The 20,836-nt window shown below is 40.1% G+C and overlaps 1 protein-coding gene across 10 annotated transcripts in view; it reads left to right on the forward strand.

The window, feature by feature from the left end:
- Window positions 1–18,650, forward strand: part of eif4g1b (eukaryotic translation initiation factor 4 gamma, 1b) — a 40,291-nt gene extending 21,641 nt beyond the window's left edge. For 7 of the 10 annotated variants that reach the window (XM_088300476.1, XM_088300478.1, XM_088300479.1 and 4 more), the window contains 24 exons: window positions 2,630–2,722; window positions 2,813–2,900; window positions 4,342–5,307; window positions 5,465–5,556; window positions 5,678–5,873; window positions 7,043–7,176; window positions 8,095–8,220; window positions 8,329–8,739; window positions 8,836–8,982; window positions 9,117–9,353; window positions 9,460–9,564; window positions 9,767–10,045; window positions 10,493–10,601; window positions 10,677–10,776; window positions 11,520–11,770; window positions 11,896–12,023; window positions 13,286–13,458; window positions 14,017–14,142; window positions 14,234–14,315; window positions 15,110–15,208; window positions 15,345–15,479; window positions 16,370–16,451; window positions 16,970–17,110; window positions 17,223–18,650. In XM_088300476.1, coding sequence (XP_088156602.1) covers window positions 2,630–2,722; window positions 2,813–2,900; window positions 4,342–5,307; window positions 5,465–5,556; window positions 5,678–5,873; window positions 7,043–7,176; window positions 8,095–8,220; window positions 8,329–8,739; window positions 8,836–8,982; window positions 9,117–9,353; window positions 9,460–9,564; window positions 9,767–10,045; window positions 10,493–10,601; window positions 10,677–10,776; window positions 11,520–11,770; window positions 11,896–12,023; window positions 13,286–13,458; window positions 14,017–14,142; window positions 14,234–14,315; window positions 15,110–15,208; window positions 15,345–15,479; window positions 16,370–16,451; window positions 16,970–17,110; window positions 17,223–17,401 — 4,479 coding nt within the window. In that variant the 3' untranslated portion in view covers window positions 17,402–18,650. Of the gene's footprint in view, window positions 1–1,636; window positions 1,912–2,629; window positions 2,723–2,812; window positions 2,901–4,341; window positions 5,308–5,464; window positions 5,557–5,677; window positions 5,874–7,042; window positions 7,177–8,094; window positions 8,221–8,328; window positions 8,740–8,835; window positions 8,983–9,116; window positions 9,354–9,459; window positions 9,565–9,766; window positions 10,046–10,492; window positions 10,602–10,676; window positions 10,777–11,519; window positions 11,771–11,895; window positions 12,024–13,285; window positions 13,459–14,016; window positions 14,143–14,233; window positions 14,316–15,109; window positions 15,209–15,344; window positions 15,480–16,369; window positions 16,452–16,969; window positions 17,111–17,222 lie in introns of those variants that run through there. The other 3 variants (XM_088300477.1, XM_088300481.1, XM_088300486.1) reach the window with 2 other exon arrangements.
- The last annotated feature ends 2,186 nt before the right edge of the window (window positions 18,651–20,836 follow it).

Raw genomic sequence — 20,836 nt, forward strand, 5'->3', positions numbered from 1 at the left:
TGTTCTCCCCGCGCCTGTGTGGGTTTCCTCCTGGCACTCCGGTTTCCTCACACATTCCAAAATCATGCATGGTAGGTTTATTGAACACTCTAAATTGTCCCTAGGTGTGAGTGCAAGCGCGGATGGCTGTTTGTCTTTATGTGCCCTGCGGTTCACTGGCAACCAGTCTAGGGTGTTCCCCGCCTACTGTCCAAAGACAGTTGGGATAGTCTCCAGCACCCCAATTAATGTTAAATCACCAAATACAAAGTGTATTTTAAATCAAAGACTGTTCTAATAGCTTTCTTTGATCCTTGAATATAATCTAAATGGAGTCATCCTTGTAGGAAACAATTCTCAAAACCTATACATTTAGTTCTGCCCACACTCTATGTATCCATCCATCCATTCATTCATTATCTGTACCGCTTCACCTCACATGGGTCAAGGGGGGCGCCAAAGCCTATCCCAGCTGTCTTCGGGCAGTAGGCGGGGTACACCTTGAACTGGTTGCCAGCCAATCGCAGGGCACACAAAGACAAGCAACCATCTGCTCACACTCACACCTAGGGCCAATTTAGAGTGTCCAATCAACCTGACATGCATGTTTTTGGAATGTGGGAGGAAACCGGAGTACCCGAAGGAAACCCACGCAGGCACGGGGAGAACATGCAAACTCTACACAGGAAGGCCGGAGTCTGAATCGCTATGTGAAGCCATCGAGCCGCCTTTTTTGCTATATATTACATTACATTATATTTTATTTATATATATATATATATATATATATATATCCCTTTTACAGACTTATTGGCATGTCGTACCTGAATAATTGCATTGAGCTTCATTCTTTTGCCTTGAGACTTTGACTGTGTCCCGTTTGGTTGCTTATCAGTGATTGGACTTTGACTTGGTCCAGGGACATTCATGAGAACGAGACATTTGGGAAATAATGTCTTGCATTTGCTTGAGTTTGTGAATGTGCTTCAACCTCAGGTTTATGTGCACTTTTATGTTCAACTAAAGATTTTGTGTCGGAGTCTTGAACTTTTTGGTGATTTTTATTCTGTGCCATTGACTGAAACTCTAGAAATAAATCTAATAAAAAAAATCAATGTATGGGCAAGGAACCGCAACACTATTCGAGAGTGCGACATTTTGTCAGTTAAATAGTGTATATGTTGTATAGTGTGTTTTTGATCTACGTGAGAACACGCTGATTGCATTAAAAATTCTTAGCTTTTAATTGTTTTCTTCACCTATCTTGTTCATCTATCTTGCTCTCCATGTCGAAAGTGGAAAAACTAGAGGGGGAGGGGCTGTGGGACATGTCAGCACATTGCTCAGCTCCACGTGGCCAACTATCCCCCCCCCCTCCCTACTGATTTCTGTGGCACTCCTTCTTCCTCTTTACTGATTTCCTCTGCTCTCAAGTAAGTTTACAGCATGTCGGCTCAGACCGAAGAAGAATGAGAAAAGAGGCTTATTTTGCTGGTAGCAGCTCATTTGATTATAACCTTCCTTCACTTTGAAAAGCTCCTATTCTTTCATACTGCTCCCTCCCCTTCTTCCCTCGTGGGCCCCTTTAACTGTCTGTTAGTCTCTGTGGGCGGGAGTTGCACATTCCAATGCCATAGCTTTAGAAGGCCAGTGGCCATCCTTTTTACTCTCTCCTCCCTGTTCTGTGCAGCAAATGAGTGAAGGAGTGAGGGAGTGAAGTTTCTAGTTCGTCTACTTGCAACATAGCACAGCCCAGCCCAGCCCTCTGTTCTGTTCCCAGGCTGGGACAGTGAAGATTAGCTAAAACGTTCCACCACACGCCTGCTTTATGGTTTTTAATGTCAAGGCTGGAACTGGCCCGAGCAGCCATTCCACTCCAGAGATGAGAATACTCTGTAAGGAATAGCTACCAATGGACTGGGCCTGGCAAAGGTTAGTAATGGTCAACAATCGTTTTGGTTTTTGGAATCAAACCTTAAAGTGGGGAGGGACTTTGTTGTGCAAAGTTGCTGAAGGTTAAGTTTGACATTTTAGTCTCATGACTGTGCATGTCACTTTATTTTGGAGCATTCTGGTTCATACCAGTTCCATGGCAGAGCTGGCTTACTAGAATAAGCATGTAGCGAGTGAGTGAGAGGGGGAGAGGGAGTGTTTCGAAAATGTCTGTGTGGCACTTAATGTGAGAGTGATTACACTTCCAAGTTTTCCCCTCGTCATAGCAGCAGAGCAATGTTTGTGAATGCAAAGCTATTGTCAGATTGCAACCTGTCTTACCAAATGACTAAAATATGCATAGCCACCCAAGGCTGCAATGTTGTTTTGTTAGATTTTTCAGTTACAAGCGTTGTAGGACGTTAATCTGGGGGTTGTATTTGTGCGCCGCATGCTAAAATTTGAGAAATATCAAGTTCATTGAGTGATAAAGCCTATGAGTCATCGGACAGGCATGAAAAGTTGAACAGTGTGAGCATAGATGATAACTGATTCTTGTCTCAAATACTACTTTGCTACCCCGGGAATCTTACAAATTTTTTTTTTTTTTGGCAGTCCAACTCAAGTATGCAGTATATGTAAAATATTTCTTTATTTCTTTCTGTTGACTTTGCTCTACTTGTACTATTTGGCACCTGATTTTCCGTGTCTTCCATAGATCATAATAAGAGACCCAACTCAAGGAGGCAGGGACATCACAGAGGAGATTATGTCAGGGAGCCGTAGCGGCTCTACTCCAACCCCACCGCAGGTAAGTTTGAGTTTGTTGACTCAATTTGATCTTTTTGTTTTTCTTTTTTTTTTTTCAAATTAAAAAAAAAAAAATCTCATTTTTCTATAGACTGCCATATCAGAATCAGACGCAGGATTGGCCCAGGCCAACGGTGAGAGCACCCCAGCTGCTATTGTTCCAGCACAGGTTGGAGCAGGTGAGGTCCATGTGCAGACACATTGCTATATTCTAATCCATGGGGTGTTGCAGTAGGGAGAGATGGAAAACCTGCAGGACACCGGCCCTCGAGGAACAGGATTGAGGACCCCTTTTCTAATCCATGTAGGATTTAAGTGCATATAATCTTCTCGCCTTGCTCTGATCTAGTATCTGTCTCAGGGGTCTCCCTGTTCCTCGAGGGCTGGTGTCCTGCCTGTTTTCTAACTGTGCGTGGTGCACCACACCCGATTAAAATAATCAGCATCGGTATCTAGCTTCTGCAAACCTTGCTGATTATCTGATCATTTGAATCTGTTAAAAAAAACAGGCAGTACCCTGACCTATCTGATCCATATTTGTACAATACAAACCTAAAAGGCATATGGCATATTAAAGAAAAAGGTTAACCTACAAATTTAGTTCAGTTTTCCGAGCAGGATTTCTATCTCCCTTGAGCTAGGCAGTAGTCCACCCAAAAGCTCAAGAGGCTGCGGCAATGGTTTTGCACCCACTTTCACGCTGACATTTCTACTTTCATGCTTGCATATGTGCAATTTGGAACTGTGTGCGTGGTTTGCAAAGCAAAATGCATGTAGTAGAGTCTATCGGAAGTCGAATTGCCCCTTGAGTGTTTATAATAAACTCAACTCAACTTTATTTCTATAGCTCTTTCACAACATAGCAGCTGTAACAAAGCACTTAACAGATCATTAGATGAAACATAGCGTGAATATAACAAACCAACAAGATATTTTTCTCCATTGCTACATGTTTTGTTGTTTGAAGCAGTAATAGATAAAAGATTAGCATTTCAGTCATTTCACCAGTTGACCGGGGGTGTCATGATCGCAGCATGTATGATGCCACTCTTGTATGACTAGCTAAGTTTGAAGGTAAACAAGCAACTCAATTGTCGCGTGAGTTGGTTAGTAACATAAACTCGTGCAGAAAGAATTGTAAAATTCTCCAGTTACAATTAGATCTATTTTAACAGATTGAAAATTAAGTCATACACTAAGTCACAAAATGCCCACTATGGACACTTGAGTGGTTTATGTGAATTTTGGACATGAACATGTCTGATATGGGTAACTTCAAAATACATGTAAATACCATCAACAAAAATCTGATAAAGGCACTACATCTGCACACATCACTTATATCCATCAATGAAATTGAAGGTGTAAATAAATGTAAGTTTTACACAGAAGGCAATGAGGATGTTGACTTCAGTTTGAGGAGAAACCAAATTATACAAAAAATGATAAACCAAACCACAGCTAAATTAAATTATTGGTAGGTGCGGGATGTCCAAATGGCTAAACTCATCAGCACCTAAAATGACCCAATGTACTGCACATGAAATTGATTTTTTTAAACTGAATGGTATTATATTGTACCAGTTTGCACAAATTCTTTTCATTTTTCTGAAATTACAGATGACAGAGGAAAACCTTTGCTGCCTCCTTTGTCACAGCCTCCTGATATTGTTCAGGATGACCTCAACCCTGCAGAGGCTGCTACCCGCTCTGACATGAACAATAAGCCAACTACACCCGCTCTAATATCAGAAGCATTTGAAACCCCGATTTGTATTTCTCCCTCTGCATCCATTGTTCCCATTACAGACGTAATGTACACTCCCACATCTCCCAGTCAACTCACCACAGAGGCCCAATCTGCGCCTGAGGTGCCTGCCTACCCTGCACCCCTTCCTGATCCTATGCCTACCTCTGCCGTTCACGAAAACCCAGAAAGGACAGCCATAAATCTTGAGGAAGTAAATGTGGCGATTAGAGAGGGGGAGGTCCAATCAGAGAATGCTGCTTCTTTTATGGACAATTCTCTCACACACTCGTCCTCCGCAAATGGTGTGACTGAAGATGTGCCAGAAAGCCCTTCAGTCATTTTGCCATCTAGCCACCAGGAGTCTCCTCTGGAGTCCCCCATTGTTCAGCCAGAGGAGTTGTGCCTTTCTAATGGGTTACAAGTTCCACCCCCCCAAGACGCAGAGGCCCTCGCTACTAGCGCTGAACAGTGTGATGACAGCCCCATTGCTGAGCCTGATGTTTGTCTGCAGCCTGTCATTAAAACCTCCAAAGCCATCAATAAGGCAGTTCCTGCATCACTTGTTGAATCAACCACAATGCCTGTTGCCGATTCCCTTTCTAGTGTCAGTCCAGAGGTTCCAATCACCCCGGCAGCATTTTCCCAGCCTGAGGGTGAAGAAACAGTTCATCCTGTTTCCCAAGACACCAAGGAGGATACCCGAAGGCCTCAATACAGTGCTGTGCGAGCCACGTCACCGCCACTGGTGGCCGGCTCAAAAGATCACCACGACAGAGAAACAGTGACAAGTTCTCCTCAGACTATTCCCAGTACTATTGTAGAAACTCCTATGCCAGGTGTGTCACTTATTTATGTTATTAATTATATTTTTGAGTTATCTCTGGTTTTCTCATTTTCTGGAGGTGGTTCTTTATCACTGTGTGTTATAGCTAATATTGGCCAAAAGTGTGCTAAGCATTCTTTATTATATGATGTCTGTTTTCCATCTTTCAGTAGCTGCTGTGTCTATGCCAAAGAAAAAGAGGAAAATGAAGGATTTGAATAAAAAGGAGGCAGTGGGTGATCTATTAGATGCATTTAAAGAGGTGAGTGTTCAACCAGGACATTTAATTAAACTCCCTTTGCATAAAATCCAATAAAATAACCGGTAAGTGGTACGTAATATTTTAACTTTGAACCATTCGCATGTTTCCCCCATTGTTTCAGGAGAAAGTAGTTGTACCACCAGAGCCCAAAGTTATCCCGGCCACGTCAGCTGCAACCCAACTTCCTGCTCCTTCTCCAGCATTAGAAGACAATGACTTAACTTGGGAGGACAAGGAGGACAAACTGGATGCTGAGAACATTCAACCAAACCCTCCCGAGCAGACAGCAACCGACAAGGAGTATCAGTATAAAGAGGGTGGGTACATTCTCTTTTACAGGTAGTTCAGAATACACGTTTTTTTTCTTTACCTGGAAAAAGGCTTGTCATATATAGTATATCTAACCATTGGTTGAAATTAGAGGAGAAGTGGTGATTTTGATAGTTGTACACCAATAGAAAGCAAAGGTCAATTAAAAGCACAATTTAAACTAGACGTGGGCAAACTACAGCCCGGGGGCCTCATGCGGCCCGCTGAACTCGGAAAAAAAGTTAACGAATAAACCTTGTAAATGTTTCATTTTCAAAATACTGTGGTGTGTCAAAGACATATATTTTGTTGTAATGATTTTGTTCACTTTCATTTAAAATTAAATGGGTTTTTTTTCTCCAATGAGGTGAGCTTACCAAAACACTCCATCCATCTGTTCCTGGTCCGACCCCTCTGTTAGAACCCATTGTGGCCCGCCATTCAAAAAGTTTGCCCATCCCTGATTTAAACTGTTGTTTAAGTGTTCACTCCTGATATATTTTCACATCTGGAAAAATGGTTGCGTACTATACAGCATAACTGTAATTCCTTGATGCCTGAAATTTACTATAGATTAACACGGTATTTCCCAAGATTTCTTCAGTCATTTTACTTAAAAAAAAATGTCACCGCAAACCACCAATCAAGAATATCACATACGCATGAACTAATGATGCCAATCTCATTTCAATTACCTCACAACTTTACTTAGAATAAAATCTCACACAATTTCACACAGACTGAAATACAGTACTTACAATAAGAATGGCAACAGATGGATACACAGGTTTATTGTACATTCTGCAATCGAATTGAAGAGCATTTAATTGGTCTGCCTGCTGCTGTTATATAGATGAACAAAGATTTATATGTAACCAGTAAATAATTTGCAGAAAGATTGGTTCAAATTGAGTGACTTCCCTGTTTGGGAATTAGTGGTTTAACTTTGTTATCAGAATATACTTAAAACAGATGACTAAAAACCTTCGGACATCCATGTCTATCTTATCCTCAAGAAAGGAATTACAAATAAAGTGCTACAATATTTACTTTAATTCCTATGTGGATAACATAATTTAACAGTTATCTTAGAACTTAGTTGACCGAAAATGTTTTTCATGTCTCTGAAACTAAGTAAATAAATGTCTTGGGATTTCTAAAAATATTTTATTTTCAGAACAATGGAAGCCAATCAATCCGGAGGAGAAGAAAAAGTATGACCGGGCGTTTCTTCTGGGATTTCAATTCATCTCAGCCAGCATGAATAAGCCTGAGGGTCTTCCTGCCATAAATGACGTGGTCCTAGACAAGGTTTTGCCACTGACATTAACAACATACAAAATACTGCACCTTACTGTATCATACGGTACCGTACAGATAACATGTTTCGTTAAGAGTTGATGAGGAGTCTACATCTAAAGCATCCATAAAAAAAATCTGAAAGGTATCTCAACACACATGAAATAACATCCCACCAAAAGACACTTCCTCTTTATTTGAAAAATGTATCTTTCTTTGTCACTCTTTGAATTTGGGTTTGAATTGTATTTGTCTAGCATATATATTTGTCTTGGATGTAAAACAAAATTATGGAGTTGGTATATAATGCATTTGTCTGTGTGACTGACAAATTGTTCATTACAGGCCGCTGGCCATAAAAGTCAAAGGCTATACAAAATACTAGATATAGTTGTTTTTGTCCTGGCATGTGTTTATTTTTTGCATTAGTTAATTTGATTAAACTGAAGCTTAATTAATTAATTGGTGTGTGCAAAGTTTCAAGTTGCAGTCATCACTTCCCTAATTGTAAAACACATTATACGGGATAGATGGTTTGAAAAAATGGATGCAGCGTTAAGAGGGCCATAGAGGAATGGTGGATATTACTGTCACCTCGAGATGGGATGCGAGATTGAAACTTTTTTTTGTTTTGTTTCCTTGTCATTTTCACACCGTGCCAACACAATTGGTTATTTTGGTGTTCACGCACAGGACAAAACATCCATGGTTGGTTAATTGATGACAAATTTGCCTGCAGATTTCAAGTTTCCAACTTCCTGTAATGGGTTAAGGATTAAAGACAAGGGATGAATAACAAACCTTCATGCGTATAGCCTTAATGCCGTATAGTGTTGTATTTCAGGCTTGTATTTGCAAACAAAAACTCTGCCTGTGCAAAAATCTTTAATAATATGCTTTTCTGACCAACACATCTGTCTTTCTTTGTAGGCTAACAAGGCTCCTCTGCGCCAGCTTGACCCCAGTCGACTTTCTGGGATGAATTGTGGTCCTGATTTCACACCTTCGTTTGCTAACCTCGGCAGGCCGGGTATGGGAGGAGGAAGTAGAGGACCAGTAAGTTACTTTTTTTTTTGTCGTTAAGATCATATAACAGCAATTTAATAGTGTTTTCTGATTATTTTTGTCGACAAATTTTTCCTTTATTCCCATCTTTTTTATTAGCCACCAGGTATGGGTGCAGGCATTGGTGGGCCACGTCGGTCTCAGCAGATGCAACGGAAAGAACCAAGGAAAATTATTACCAGCATGTCACTTAATGAGGATGTGAAGCTGAACAAGGCTGAGAAGGCTTGGAAACCTTCACTGAAAAAAGCACCGCATGGTTGTGCGGGAGAAGAGACTGCGGAGAATGATCCAGATCAACTCAAGACACAGGAATTATTTAAAAAGGTCCGCAGTATCCTCAACAAACTGACCCCTCAAAAGTTTCAACAGCTGATGAAACAAGTGTCAGAACTCACTATTGACACAGAGGAGAGGTTAAAAGGTGTCATAAACCTCACCTTTGAGAAGGCCATCTCTGAGCCAGACTTTTCAGTGGCCTATGCCAACATGTGCCGCTGCGTTATGGGGGTATGTATCAATAGCTTACTAATAGTTTTTCCCTATCTGCACAGTTTAAGGCTAAATGTTTTTTTTATGACAATAAAATATGTGTGAACTTTTTAGCTGAAAGTCCAAGCCACAGATAAGCCAGAAGACACTGTGAATTTCCGGAAGCTGCTACTCAATCGATGTCAAAATGAGTTTGAGAAAGATAAAGATGACAATGAAATCTTTGAAAAGAAGCAACGAGAGCTGGAAGCTGCCGAAGGGGTATTAAACTGCAAAATGTTTTTTAAAAATATTTTCTTGTTATTTACTGTACACTGTATGCTAACCTTTTTTTTCCCTTCTCTTTTTGTTACCACGACTTTGTCAACTGGACATCACATGTTTCCACGTTACAGGAAGAGGAAAAGCAGAGGTTAATTGAGGAGCTTGAAGATTCTAAAAACAGGGCTCGGAGGCGCTCACTTGGAAATATTAAATTCATTGGTGAGCTGTTCAAACTAAAGATGCTCACAGAAGTCATCATGCATGAGTGCATTGTAAAGCTATTAAAAAACCATGACGAGGAGTCCCTGGAGTGCCTGTGCAGACTGTTATCCACCATTGGAAAGGATCTAGACTTTGAAAAGGCCAAGGTAAAGTGCACACTTGTAGTTCAATACATCAGCGTCAGCTCGCAACGATGACAACGTACAAAACGAAAAAGTAAAACACTGACCAATCTTTTGTAATTGTCTTTAGCCTCTTATGGACCAGTACTTCAAACAAATGGACAAAGTAATAAAGGAAAAGAAGACCAGTGCCAGGATCCGCTTTATGTTGCAAGATGTGGTGGACCTTCGACGGGTAAACACTGAGCACTCCACCTGATGTTTTAACAACTTTCTCATACCTGCACATGTCATGCATTGTGCTCACAGCTCATCATCTGTCAGCGTTTAATGGCAATGCAAAGCCGTATGAAATTACTCTTTTCTGTGTTTTTATTCTTTGTGTAACTGCTGTAAATCTCTCAGTTTCAGTGACCTACAATTTTGTGTCATCTCAGAATAATTGGGTACCCAGACGAGGTGACCAAGGCCCAAAGACTATTGACCAGATCCACAAAGAAGCTGAGTTGGAGGAGCACAGAGAGCAGATGAAAGTGCAGCATGCCCTCGTCGCCAAGAAAGAGTCTTTCGGCGGTCCAGGAAACAGGATGGGTGGAGGAGGGAGTCGTGGGGGCCCTCACGCTTCTGGTCGCGGGGTTTCGCCACAAGATGATGGCTGGAACACAGTTGCCATATCCAAGAACCGAAATTATGACGCAAAATTAAAATTCCCAAAGGTAATGCACTTCTTGTCTGTTATATGCATGTATTACTAGCTGTACAAACACAACCTTATAATGGAGCATGCCAAACAGAATTACATGTAAAACAATTGTTTTGTTTTAAAGCACCGCTATTCCGTTTTTTTTGTTCAAAAATTGGAAATTGAACACAAAATGAGCCTTTGTCTGATCTTTTATTTAACACATGGAGTAAAACAAAATACAACCACAATTTGCAAAGGTGTGCATTCCGTCAGACTGAAGGTCCCGTCTGTAAGTCCATCACTGACGGACACCCGTTTTGCTGATGATTGACAAATGACGGGACTCTTTTAAAAGAAATGACAAGTGGATTTTTTTTGTCCAACCAAGTCAAGTACAGACAGATCTCTCTTGTCCGTCACTGACAGACCCCTGTTGTGATGTTTGCTTTGGTTTTAATCAACAAACTGTTTTTTTCAGGCACCTGCTTTTGATATCCATACTCAGTGTCTTGCTCCAGGAGGCAAAGGTGCTTTGAGCTGGGGTAAGGGGAGCAGCGGTGGTAGCACCAACAAGCTTACGGATTCTGGTAGGTCTCCCTGTTGGATAGCTTTGTAGCTTTGAGTTTGAGCAAAACAATCTATAAGCGTATTGTTCTTCCCAGGCCCAGAATTGGGCGGCCGTCCAGCTACCAACAGGTTCTCAGTTCTACAACAGGCCTCGTCAAACACTTCAGTAGAGTCAGACAGGAGGGTTCCCCAGAGGTAAGAACAGTTGTAACTGTGTAAAACAAAGTTGTAATCTTGTCCTTGAAAACCCGCCAACGTTATTGAAAAAGTTCTTACATCTTGACAATTTTTGAGGTTATGTTATCATAGCACTACAAGATTTTACTTTTCTCATTGTGCTGTGTTCCACTCATCTTTGCTCCCAGCCACATTGTTGGCTGCAAAGGCATTCATGAATATTCTGTATTCTTTGAAAAAATTATGTTCACCAAACACAGATGACCTGGAAATGTAATTTATTTTTTAAAGTTTTCTCAGTTATTTTTCAAAAAAATAGATGTTAGTTTGCCTTGATTTCTCTCAGGTATTAACACTCGTTGTTTTCCTGCAATTGGTGGGTCTTCAACCTGATTTTAACTGCTTGACAACTGTTTCAGCTTTTCACATCCACCTAGTCCATTAACTTTGGTTAACAAGTTGAAGTAATCATATGGGGTCATAAAACGAGGTCATAAACCACCAGCATCAAGAGGCAAAAAAATTAATCCACAGTTGTAGTTGTGCTATAGCAATACGAAGACTTTGGCAGTTGTGACAATACTTTTTTATTTATTTTATTTTGTCATGAAACCTTTGTTATTTTGCCAGAATAACTTGGCCATGTTTCCTTTAAATCCCAAATAGTTGTGACAATATTTTTTTATTCATGTTTTTGTCATTAAGCCTTTCGGTTTTGCGTCAATATAACTTTCCCATGTTTCCTTATAATCCCGATTCAGAAACAGCTCAAGTCGAGAGCGGGGTGAGCGCTTTGACCGTTCTGACCGGGCTGATCGTGGTTTCGACCGACGTGATGACCGCGAGCGAAACAGGCCACAGGCTGCTGCTGCACGCAGCTTCAGTCGGGAAAATGTGGAACGGAGTCGGGAGAGAGAGCAACGTCGGTCAGCAGATCCAGTCCGCAAAGTATCAAATAAGACAGATGACAGAGATCGTGGCAGCAAAGAGAGAGCTCAGAGCCGAGAGAACGGTATCTGACTGGACTTATATTCTCGTATTCACACTCATACGTGCCACCGTTACCATTTTAGCAAGCCTGAATTTAGTTCTGTGCCTGGTCATTACATTTTGGTATTGTTTTCATTACATAAACAGTGAGGAGGGAAACAGCTGATACTACTCCACCTCTCCAAACCGGGACCAAACCTGCTTTGACTGTGGAAGAGCTCACCAAAAAATCCAAAGCCATCATTGAAGAATACCTTCATATCCTTGATATTAAGGTAAGGCATAATACTTTTTTAAAATTTACATGTCACTAAATTATGCATATGAAGCAGTGCTTCTCAATTATTTTCTGTCACAATGGGCAAGGTGAGCGTCACTGCCAACTCCTGGAGTGGATGTGTAATTACACTTTATTGTAGTACGGCGGGAAAAAAGCATGTTCCCCAGAGTCACACACGCCCCCCTCAACATCGCACCGCGCTATTTGAGAAGCACTGGTATAAAGTAAGCACGTTGGGCTGGTTGCCAGTCTATCGCTTGTTTGTAAGCAAGCAAGTTGGTAGGCAGTGTGTGTGTGGTGACCCTACCCTTGCTTTGACTTTATTTTTAGTTTTTAGCACTTTGGGACTGACTGAGTCTCTGCATTTTTATGGTGGGCTATCTTTATTGGGCTTTCAATAAAATGTCTGAGTTTCGGATGCATTTTAGAATGATGGTGTTAACTCATTGCCCCTGCTGCTAGCAGACTCTCCGAGGACTTTGGGCCATATTGAACAAGCAGCACCTGTTTTTAAAAACAGCTTTAAATGTTAAAGTGTATATTCCCCTCTTTGATCGGCTGCTTTGAAGTCACTTTCTTTGAAGTGGGCCGAACTGTCCCTGCGCAGTGTGCTGTCGTTTATTGTCCGATCAAATACCATATGGACTTTTTGAATGACTTTTCTTGCCAAAATTATGCCCAAGTACAAAAATATCCTCTTTTATTTTATTATTCATGTGTCCTGAAAACCCATTGGCAAAGGACTTTTAAACCTTATTGACAGGCTCCAGTATGCCCACGACTCTAGTGAGGATAATAAGTGGTTGGGAAAATGGATGGATGTATAGATGATTGATTTAGTGCAATGTGTGACTAGCCTGACACATGAATACGGACATATTTTGGACCCTTTCTTGCTTATGGTCTACTTGTGGCAAAAGTGAAAGTCTTGGACATTGGGATTTCCGATTATTTGGCTGTGCTCTTTGACGTTGTCTTTTCCTGTGCTGCCGTCAAGTCTGCCGCTTCTGAGTGAAGCGCTTGGATTTTTAACCCTCTCACTGCTGGTCGGTTCTCTGATGCCTTAGACTGACAAATACAGAGGAAGCTCATCTCTTGGTCCACTCATGTTGCTGTCCTCGAGTAATCCCTGGCCACTTCGCGCTTCACTTTTTGCGGCTTCAGTCTTTCTTGGATTGTTCCAACATATTTTGGCATATGAAAAGAAAGACGGATTTTGCCTTGACACCCACAACATCTTTTCGTCTCTCCCCACAGGAGGCCTTGCAATGTGTGAACGAGATCAACTGCCCGCAGCTATTGTCTGTGTTTGTACAATTCGGACTGGAGTCAACACTGGAGCGCAACAGCATTACAAGAGAGAACCTGGCTCGGCTGCTCCACCATCTCATTAGGACAGGCATCCTCCCAACAGAACAGTACTATAAAGGGTCAGTCGTTATCATGCATGTTAAACTAACATGGCTTTGTGTCACATCATTCATGTTTATCATTGTGTTGTTGTTGTCTTCTGTTATGTTTTAATATTGTTCCATTTATTTCTGGTCTTAGAATCAGAATACTTTTGTATTGTTCCCTTCCATTCGTATGCCTTTTAGAGTGGGATTTTGCGTTTGTGATTTTTGTTAAAACTGTTTGCAAGATGCAATGTAGCCTGACTTAATTAAACTTAGTGACTAAGCTTTGTGGGTGTGCCAGCTGTGATTTTACTCGCTAGTTCACTTAATGATTGTCACCTTGTCACGTCTTCTGTCTCTGATTGGTTGTTTACACTCGGGCGCTGTCGTTAAGACGTTAAATAAAATTACAGCTACAAGATTGGGACAGGGCTGACTATTTTCACCGATGATTTTACTCATGTGCTACTTTCAGATCATACTGAGAGTTTTAACTCTATGACAAAAGTATTCTTTCTTTTTTTTTTTTTTTAATTACATTTTTTTTTTTTTATTCCAATTTTAAATCAGCGCTATCTTTGTTTTGTGTAGGCTTCATGAAGTCCTGGAGGTAGCTGAAGAAATGGCCATAGACATCCCGCACATCTGGCTCTACCTGTCAGAGCTGATCACTCCCATGCTCCATGAAGGAGGGATCCCCATGAGACAACTTTTCAAGTTAGTATTAGACCCTTGCCTCTGCGAATGTTAAAAGACAAAAAGGAAAATACTTGTAAATGATGCAAACGCTATCCGTTGGTTTTTACAGGGAGATTTCAAAGCCTTTGATTCCTCTGGGCAAAGCTGGAGACCTGCTTGTCTGTATCCTCACTTTACTCTGCAAAGAGATGGTGAGCTCATCGCTTTGACTCCACACAGTAAGAGTGTGGGGTATTAATTCCAATGTCAATTATGTCAAAACATCTGAATGATACAAAAAAATGTTTTTCTCATCAATTCAAGTATCAATAAAGAGTTTCATTTAATGTGACCTTACTATTGGAAACCTGATATACACAAAATGAATTCGAGGTGGTCCAATGGGATCTCTGTTATCATGTATGTTTTGTCTCCTCCTAATTTAGGTGGGGTAGTAAGGATCACAGTGGATGTTTGGAACCAGAATAAAAAAAAAAAAAAATACTATTACCCATACCTGACTCAGTAATTTTCCTATGGTAAATAGCTGTTTGTGGTGGCCTCCCACAAGGAAGACACGGTTATGCAATTCTTTATATATTTGTAGGACTATATGATAAGAAAAAAAAAACAGAAATGGAACATAAAATAGGGGTTGCATCGACCATCAATATGCAGATCCTTTACATAGGATAATTGCTGTTCCTCTTTTCACACATTTGTCATTGAACCTGTAAACCAGGGGTGCCCAAATCCTATCCTCCCTGTTTTACACGTTTCCCTCCACCATCACACCTGATTCACATGGTCAAATCATGGATAGGGGATTTCGGGTAATCTTGCATCAAAGCCTTAAAATTGTAAAACCTGTATTATTATTGTAAGAATATCATACTTTGAACGTGGGAGGGTTTTTTTCATTTAATTTTTGGCACCCTGTAGCCTTTATTTTAATGGGCAGGTCAAATCTTTTTTTTGTAAATGTGTTAATGTATCCCACAACCAGAGCCATAACAAGGTTGGCACAATGTGGCGGGAGGCAGCACTCCAATGGAAAGACTTCCTCCCTGAAGATGTAGATGTCAGCAAGTTTGTGACACAAAAGGTAAGGGGCGATGATCACTAACTTCTCTTTACCTACAATGTTATGTCTCTTTGAATGATCTATTACATTGGATAGCTAGTTTGAAAATATTACTTTTAAGTAGTATTACCACAGTAAATTTTCTGTTTTCTTAAAGAATGTGATGTTCACACTGGCTGAAGCATCTGAAATGAGTAAAACCAAGAAAATGACTTCTGCAGAGCTGAGCAGACAGCTTGAAAGACTGATCCAGGACAAGGCTGATGGCAAAAGAATCATTGACTGGATTGAGGTGTGTATTCCTTTTTTGGGGGGGGGGCTTTTATTAACATTTGAGTTCCATTTACCGGTATTCCATTCATGGATCTGAAAATGGTAGCCTTTGATTTGTATTCTTATTGGCGCCCTTGTTTTCTCTCTCCACATAATACATGTTTAAGATATTTCCTGTTTGTACTAATAAATTATGACAAATTTAAAAAGTATCTATTACTTTGGTATTTATGTTCTTCCCCCTTTTTCTCCTTTATTACAATAAAAAAATAATTAACTTAGTTATAAATAAGGACAAGCGGGTTCGAGAATGGATGGATGGCTGGCTGTAAACTATTCCTTAAGTGTGATTATTTATTTATTTTTTTATTTTTTTATTTTTTTGTTTAAAGGACTAACCAAATTAGTCACTGATGGTGTAGCGGTAACTCGCCTGACTTATGTGCGGGCAGCGTGGCATCGGTTCCCGCTCAGTGGTGTGGTGCCTGTGAGTGCCCTGCGACTGGCTGGCGTGTAGTGAGCCTTTTTACCAGAGTCAGCTGGGATAGGCTCCAAGATACGCGACCCCGTAAAGGATAAGCGGCGTAGATGAGGATGATGATGACTCACCAAATTTTATATAGATGGTATATGTGTTATGTCTTTAATATTGTATCTATAACAAAAGCAGATTCATTTTCCATAATAGCCAACGGTGGTTCGCACCCAGGATTATTGTTTATTGTTGTGCTCATTAAAGCAAAATTTGTGGGTTTACATAAATGTCCAGTCATCATGTTAGACTTTTAATAGACTGATGACTAATAGCGCCAACACTGTTGCTTTCATGTAGTGCTTTGCTTTTGAATGATGCTGCCGAAATGGCACACATGCTTAACAAGTAAGCATAACAATGTTTCCATTTTGCAGGCCAACCTGGATGAGCAGCAGACTTCCTCCAACATGTTTGTCAGAGTACTGATGACCTGTATCTGCCAGTCAGCAATCATCTGTGAGTTGCGTTCTTTTCATTCTTTATATAAGACATGAATTAGTTTTTAACACTAAAGCACGGCCCTGACAGACGACTACTATCTTGTAAAATGAGGGGAAAAGAAGCTGCCTACTATACGAAAAAACATGCTGTTACACCTGGCCGTCACATACAAGTAGTGGTATGCTGGGAAAGGTAAAACAAATGTGGTTGGGAGGGATGGCCATTCACCCCACATTCCAAAAAACATGCATGTTAGGTTAATCAAAGACTCTAAATTGTCCATAAGTGTGAATGTGAGGGTCATTGGTTGTTTGTCTATATGTGCCCTGCGATTGCTTGGCTCCAGCTCACACCTGACACTAATGAGGACAAGCGGTACAGTGGTTGAAGGGATAATTAACTGATTACGGTGCATGTCTTTGACTTTTTTGTCCAGCATACAGGTAAAAAAACATTCAGTTAAATTGCTGCATGCTAAATGCGAGCTCTAAACAATGTCCTGCTGACTTGGCTTTTTCCAATATGACCTGCAGGTGAGAATCCCTACAAGGTGAATGACGAGATCATCAATCAGAGGGCCAAGTTGCTGCAGAAATTCCTGAAGGATGAGCAGAAGGAGTTGCAAGCTCTCTATGCCTTACAGGCTCTCATGGTGCACATGGAGCAACCGGCCAGTGAGTGACCAAATACAAACTGATAGAAGAGTTGCCAAACTGATTATTTTACTCCAGTATTTGATTGTTTCTATCTGTACTGAGATAGTGATGTCTCTTGTCCAACCTTCAGATCTGCTGCGAATGTTCTTTGACGCACTTTATGATGAGGAAGTAATCAAAGATGATGCCTTCTACAAGTGGGAGTCGTGCAAGGACCCAGCCGAGCAGCAGGGCAAGGGCGTGGCCCTCAAATCTGTCACCGGCTTCTTCACATGGTTGCGCCAAGCAGACGAATCTGACAACAGTTAGAAGCAACCACAGTTGGACTGGTGGGATTTCATTTGGGATCCTATGGGACAGAATGTTAAGGAGGATTGCTGAATTGGTCCTTCCGCAAAAAGAAAAAAAAAAAAAGCAATAAAAAAAAAAATCTTCAGATGGGAGAGATTGTATTATTGATTGAACTGTCGATCATGCTATTTCTTTTTTTTTTCCTGTGCAATGTCGTACGTCTATTGAATCCATGTGACAAGAATTAGAAGTAGATAGTGAGAAGGCTGAGAAGTGGGAGCTAATACTATTTACTTCCGTATTTTTTTTGACTGCTTGCTTTGAAGTTTGACTCCTATTTTGAAATGGCTCTCAGCTACGCTATGCTGACAAATGCATAAATATGTAAGAGGCAATATATTTTTTGATGATGTCATCCTTTTGTCATGGCAACTCCGCAACAGTGACACGCTGATTTGATGTTTGATCTACATGTGCCATGTAGACGCTTGTTTTTTGACTTATTTTTTTCTGTACTGAATGATTGGCGTGTGGTTTTTAGTAAAAGCAAAAAAATCTAAAAACAAAGGTGGACATTTTAGACAGGAGTCATAAGACTTCTGAGGACTAAACGCAGGACAAGGACAGCATCACTGAGGAGAATCATGAACATTGACTGTTTTGCTGCTGGGGACGATGATCAGTCGCCACCCTACTTAACTTAGCCTTTGCTGGATCTGTGTTATTGTTTCCTCATTTGTACTTCACAACAGAAACTGAAGTCAGCAACAATGACGACACATGGCTATGCCTTGCTATGAAATGTTGCTTTTTAATACGATGGTGTTATTGAAATACTGTTAATGAAACTTGAAAAGTTGCATATTTGGAACTCCACTTTATGAGAGTAACATTTTAAAAAAATGTTCAACAGGACAAACCCGAAAGCCTTTTTGCTGCCATGAGTGGAAACAGATTTTAGGAGAGTTCTGTACATAGAGGAATTTTTTGTTCGCCCCAACCCCAAAGAGAGAATACTAATGTAATTTTCCTCTCCTGTAAAACAAAGAGGAAGTTTAGCCCTGTATTTATTTCTCTCCTCAGCTATCCGAAAGTGCTTGTAATTATGAAATCAGAATACAGTGATTGATTGCTGTTAAGTCAAAATGTGTAAATAGATCTTTATGCTTTAGTTTTATTAAAAAGATATTTAATTCAAGAAAAGTATGCCTCTTTTCACATCCCAAACTGGAAGAGCTAATAAAGATTGTTGCAAATACAAAACGTACACTTTTTGTCACATTTCATTGAGAGGATATCACACATCAGAGCCTCATGTTTTCACATTCAAAATGTTAGCTTGTTTTGATGACAGACTCTCTGCAATAAATTGTGCGAAGACCATGAAGAGAAAACTACTGTTCAAGCAGACCTTTCCAAAAGTGCTATTGAGGGAGGCATCTGATTTCACTTGAATGATACTGGAGTATGATTAATTTATAGGCTTTTTTAATGTAATATATTGCTCAAATGATCATTTCTGTTGTCTAAAACGGCAACCAATTACCACCAAAATGCAAATGCACATTACTACTCTTGTCCACTTCAACCTGTGAAAGTATAAAAGCGTTCCGCACAGTAGTTTGGATTTATTGACATCAAACGTGAGCTGATGTGATCACCTCTACAAAATCCCATGCCAATCGAGTCTCCACTTACAGCAGACAAGAGAATGAATGCGCACACGAAATGCGACTGGTTATATTTCGGACTAAAGTTTAAAGCACTAAAGTCGTGTCAACTCTCAGGAGGCAGATGGAGTCTGACAGCAGCCAACAGGCGGGCATGGCTCTTTGGTGCCCATTGATCACAGTTTTGGGACGTTATTATGGGCTGATATTTGTGCCACTAGAAACTGAATATTTGAATTGAAGACTGGATATTTGAATTAAAAACTGAATTATTGAATTGAAAACTGAATTATTGAATTATTAAAATATTCAGTCTTCAATTCAAATATCCAGTCTTCAATTCAAATATTCAGTTTCTAGTGGCACAAATATCAGCCCATAATATAAGCCCATAGATTTCCAATGGAAAGTTTTTTAATCGATCCCTTCAACGACTCAGAGCGAAACATGGAGAGAGCGGGGGAGGGAGTGTGGCCATTTAAAACAGGTGTTTTTCAGTGGCTACTCATTTCCTAATTTCTTCAAAATGAATAGATAAAAAATGCGAACTAATTTCAGTTTGTTTCCTGATCAAGAAAATTATAAACTGAGCTTGTTAGTGAAAAATGGGCCATCTAGTCCTCTTTTAACGCCAGAAGTTGGGAAAATGGGCTGACATAGACAATATATTCATCACAAATGATTTTTATTGCTACTAGACTGTGTAAGATGAAAACATGCCAGACGTTTTCAAAAACTAAATGAAAATGCCATACCACGCTACACCCACTAGAGAGCGTTGCCCCCTTATACATTTCCCACATATGCACTCTACAGTGCCGTGTCATGTTGATGTGTCATGGATAAATAATGTCATATTTACTTTTAATTTAATGTATGTGTGCATGAATTGAAAACACTGGTGCAATCATCAAACACACTGACTATACGTGGGAAAAACCAAATGGAAATACTGTAAATTTGTGTTTTTAGTTGCAGAATGTAATGTTAGACTAGTTGCCTTTTAACAGGATACAAAGTGCGCATGGTTAGGCAGGACTCGCTGTTCGCTATATAAAGGTTTCTATAAAAGGTGTCATGGAGAGAAAATCAAGTGGATAAGAGCCATGTGCCCATTGGAAAATAGAACAGAATACTGTGCAGTATATGGATTTAACTGAAAAATATCTTGTGTCTCAGAAAAACTATTCTGAAAGTGCAGTACGGTTGATGAAGAATTGCGTGCACCTGTGCTTTTAAAAAAAGTATTGAGAAACAACATATTGTCATATTTATAAGTACATACTCCAGTGGTGGTTCTGTTCACCGATTGGTGAAAATTGAACAGGCTTTTGTTATCATTGCAACAATATTGCGCTCACAATCAATGGCCTCTTTGGTGAGGCTCTTCATCAGTGCTTGATGATCGTCAAAATACCGTCTCTCACACACAAAACATGCACTTATTGACCACATTTTATCTCTCTCATACAACTAAATAATTATAACCAGAACAATACAAATGTGTCTATTCTACACTACTGCAATCATCAACAACAATAATAACAATTGGATTATTATGTATCCCTCTTAAAGTGTGTTTACAATCGAGCTGTGATAATATTATCTGTTTTCATCCAATTGTAGAAGCATAACTGATGAAGTCTCTCCTGAGAAATGTGAACAAGTGTGTCCACTTTTGGCATGTCTCAAGAAAAAAAAGAAAAGAATCTTAAAAACTAAACCTTTGGCATTTTGCACCGTCTGCTTTAATAAAAAGAAAACTGCAAGCCACTTTATGGTG

Source organism: Idiotropiscis lumnitzeri, chromosome 7, assembly GCF_059441095.1.
Source record: "Idiotropiscis lumnitzeri isolate Australia: NSW breed Sydney's pygmy pipehorse chromosome 7, RoL_Ilum_1.0, whole genome shotgun sequence".
Classification (NCBI taxonomy): domain Eukaryota; kingdom Metazoa; phylum Chordata; class Actinopteri; order Syngnathiformes; family Syngnathidae; genus Idiotropiscis; species Idiotropiscis lumnitzeri.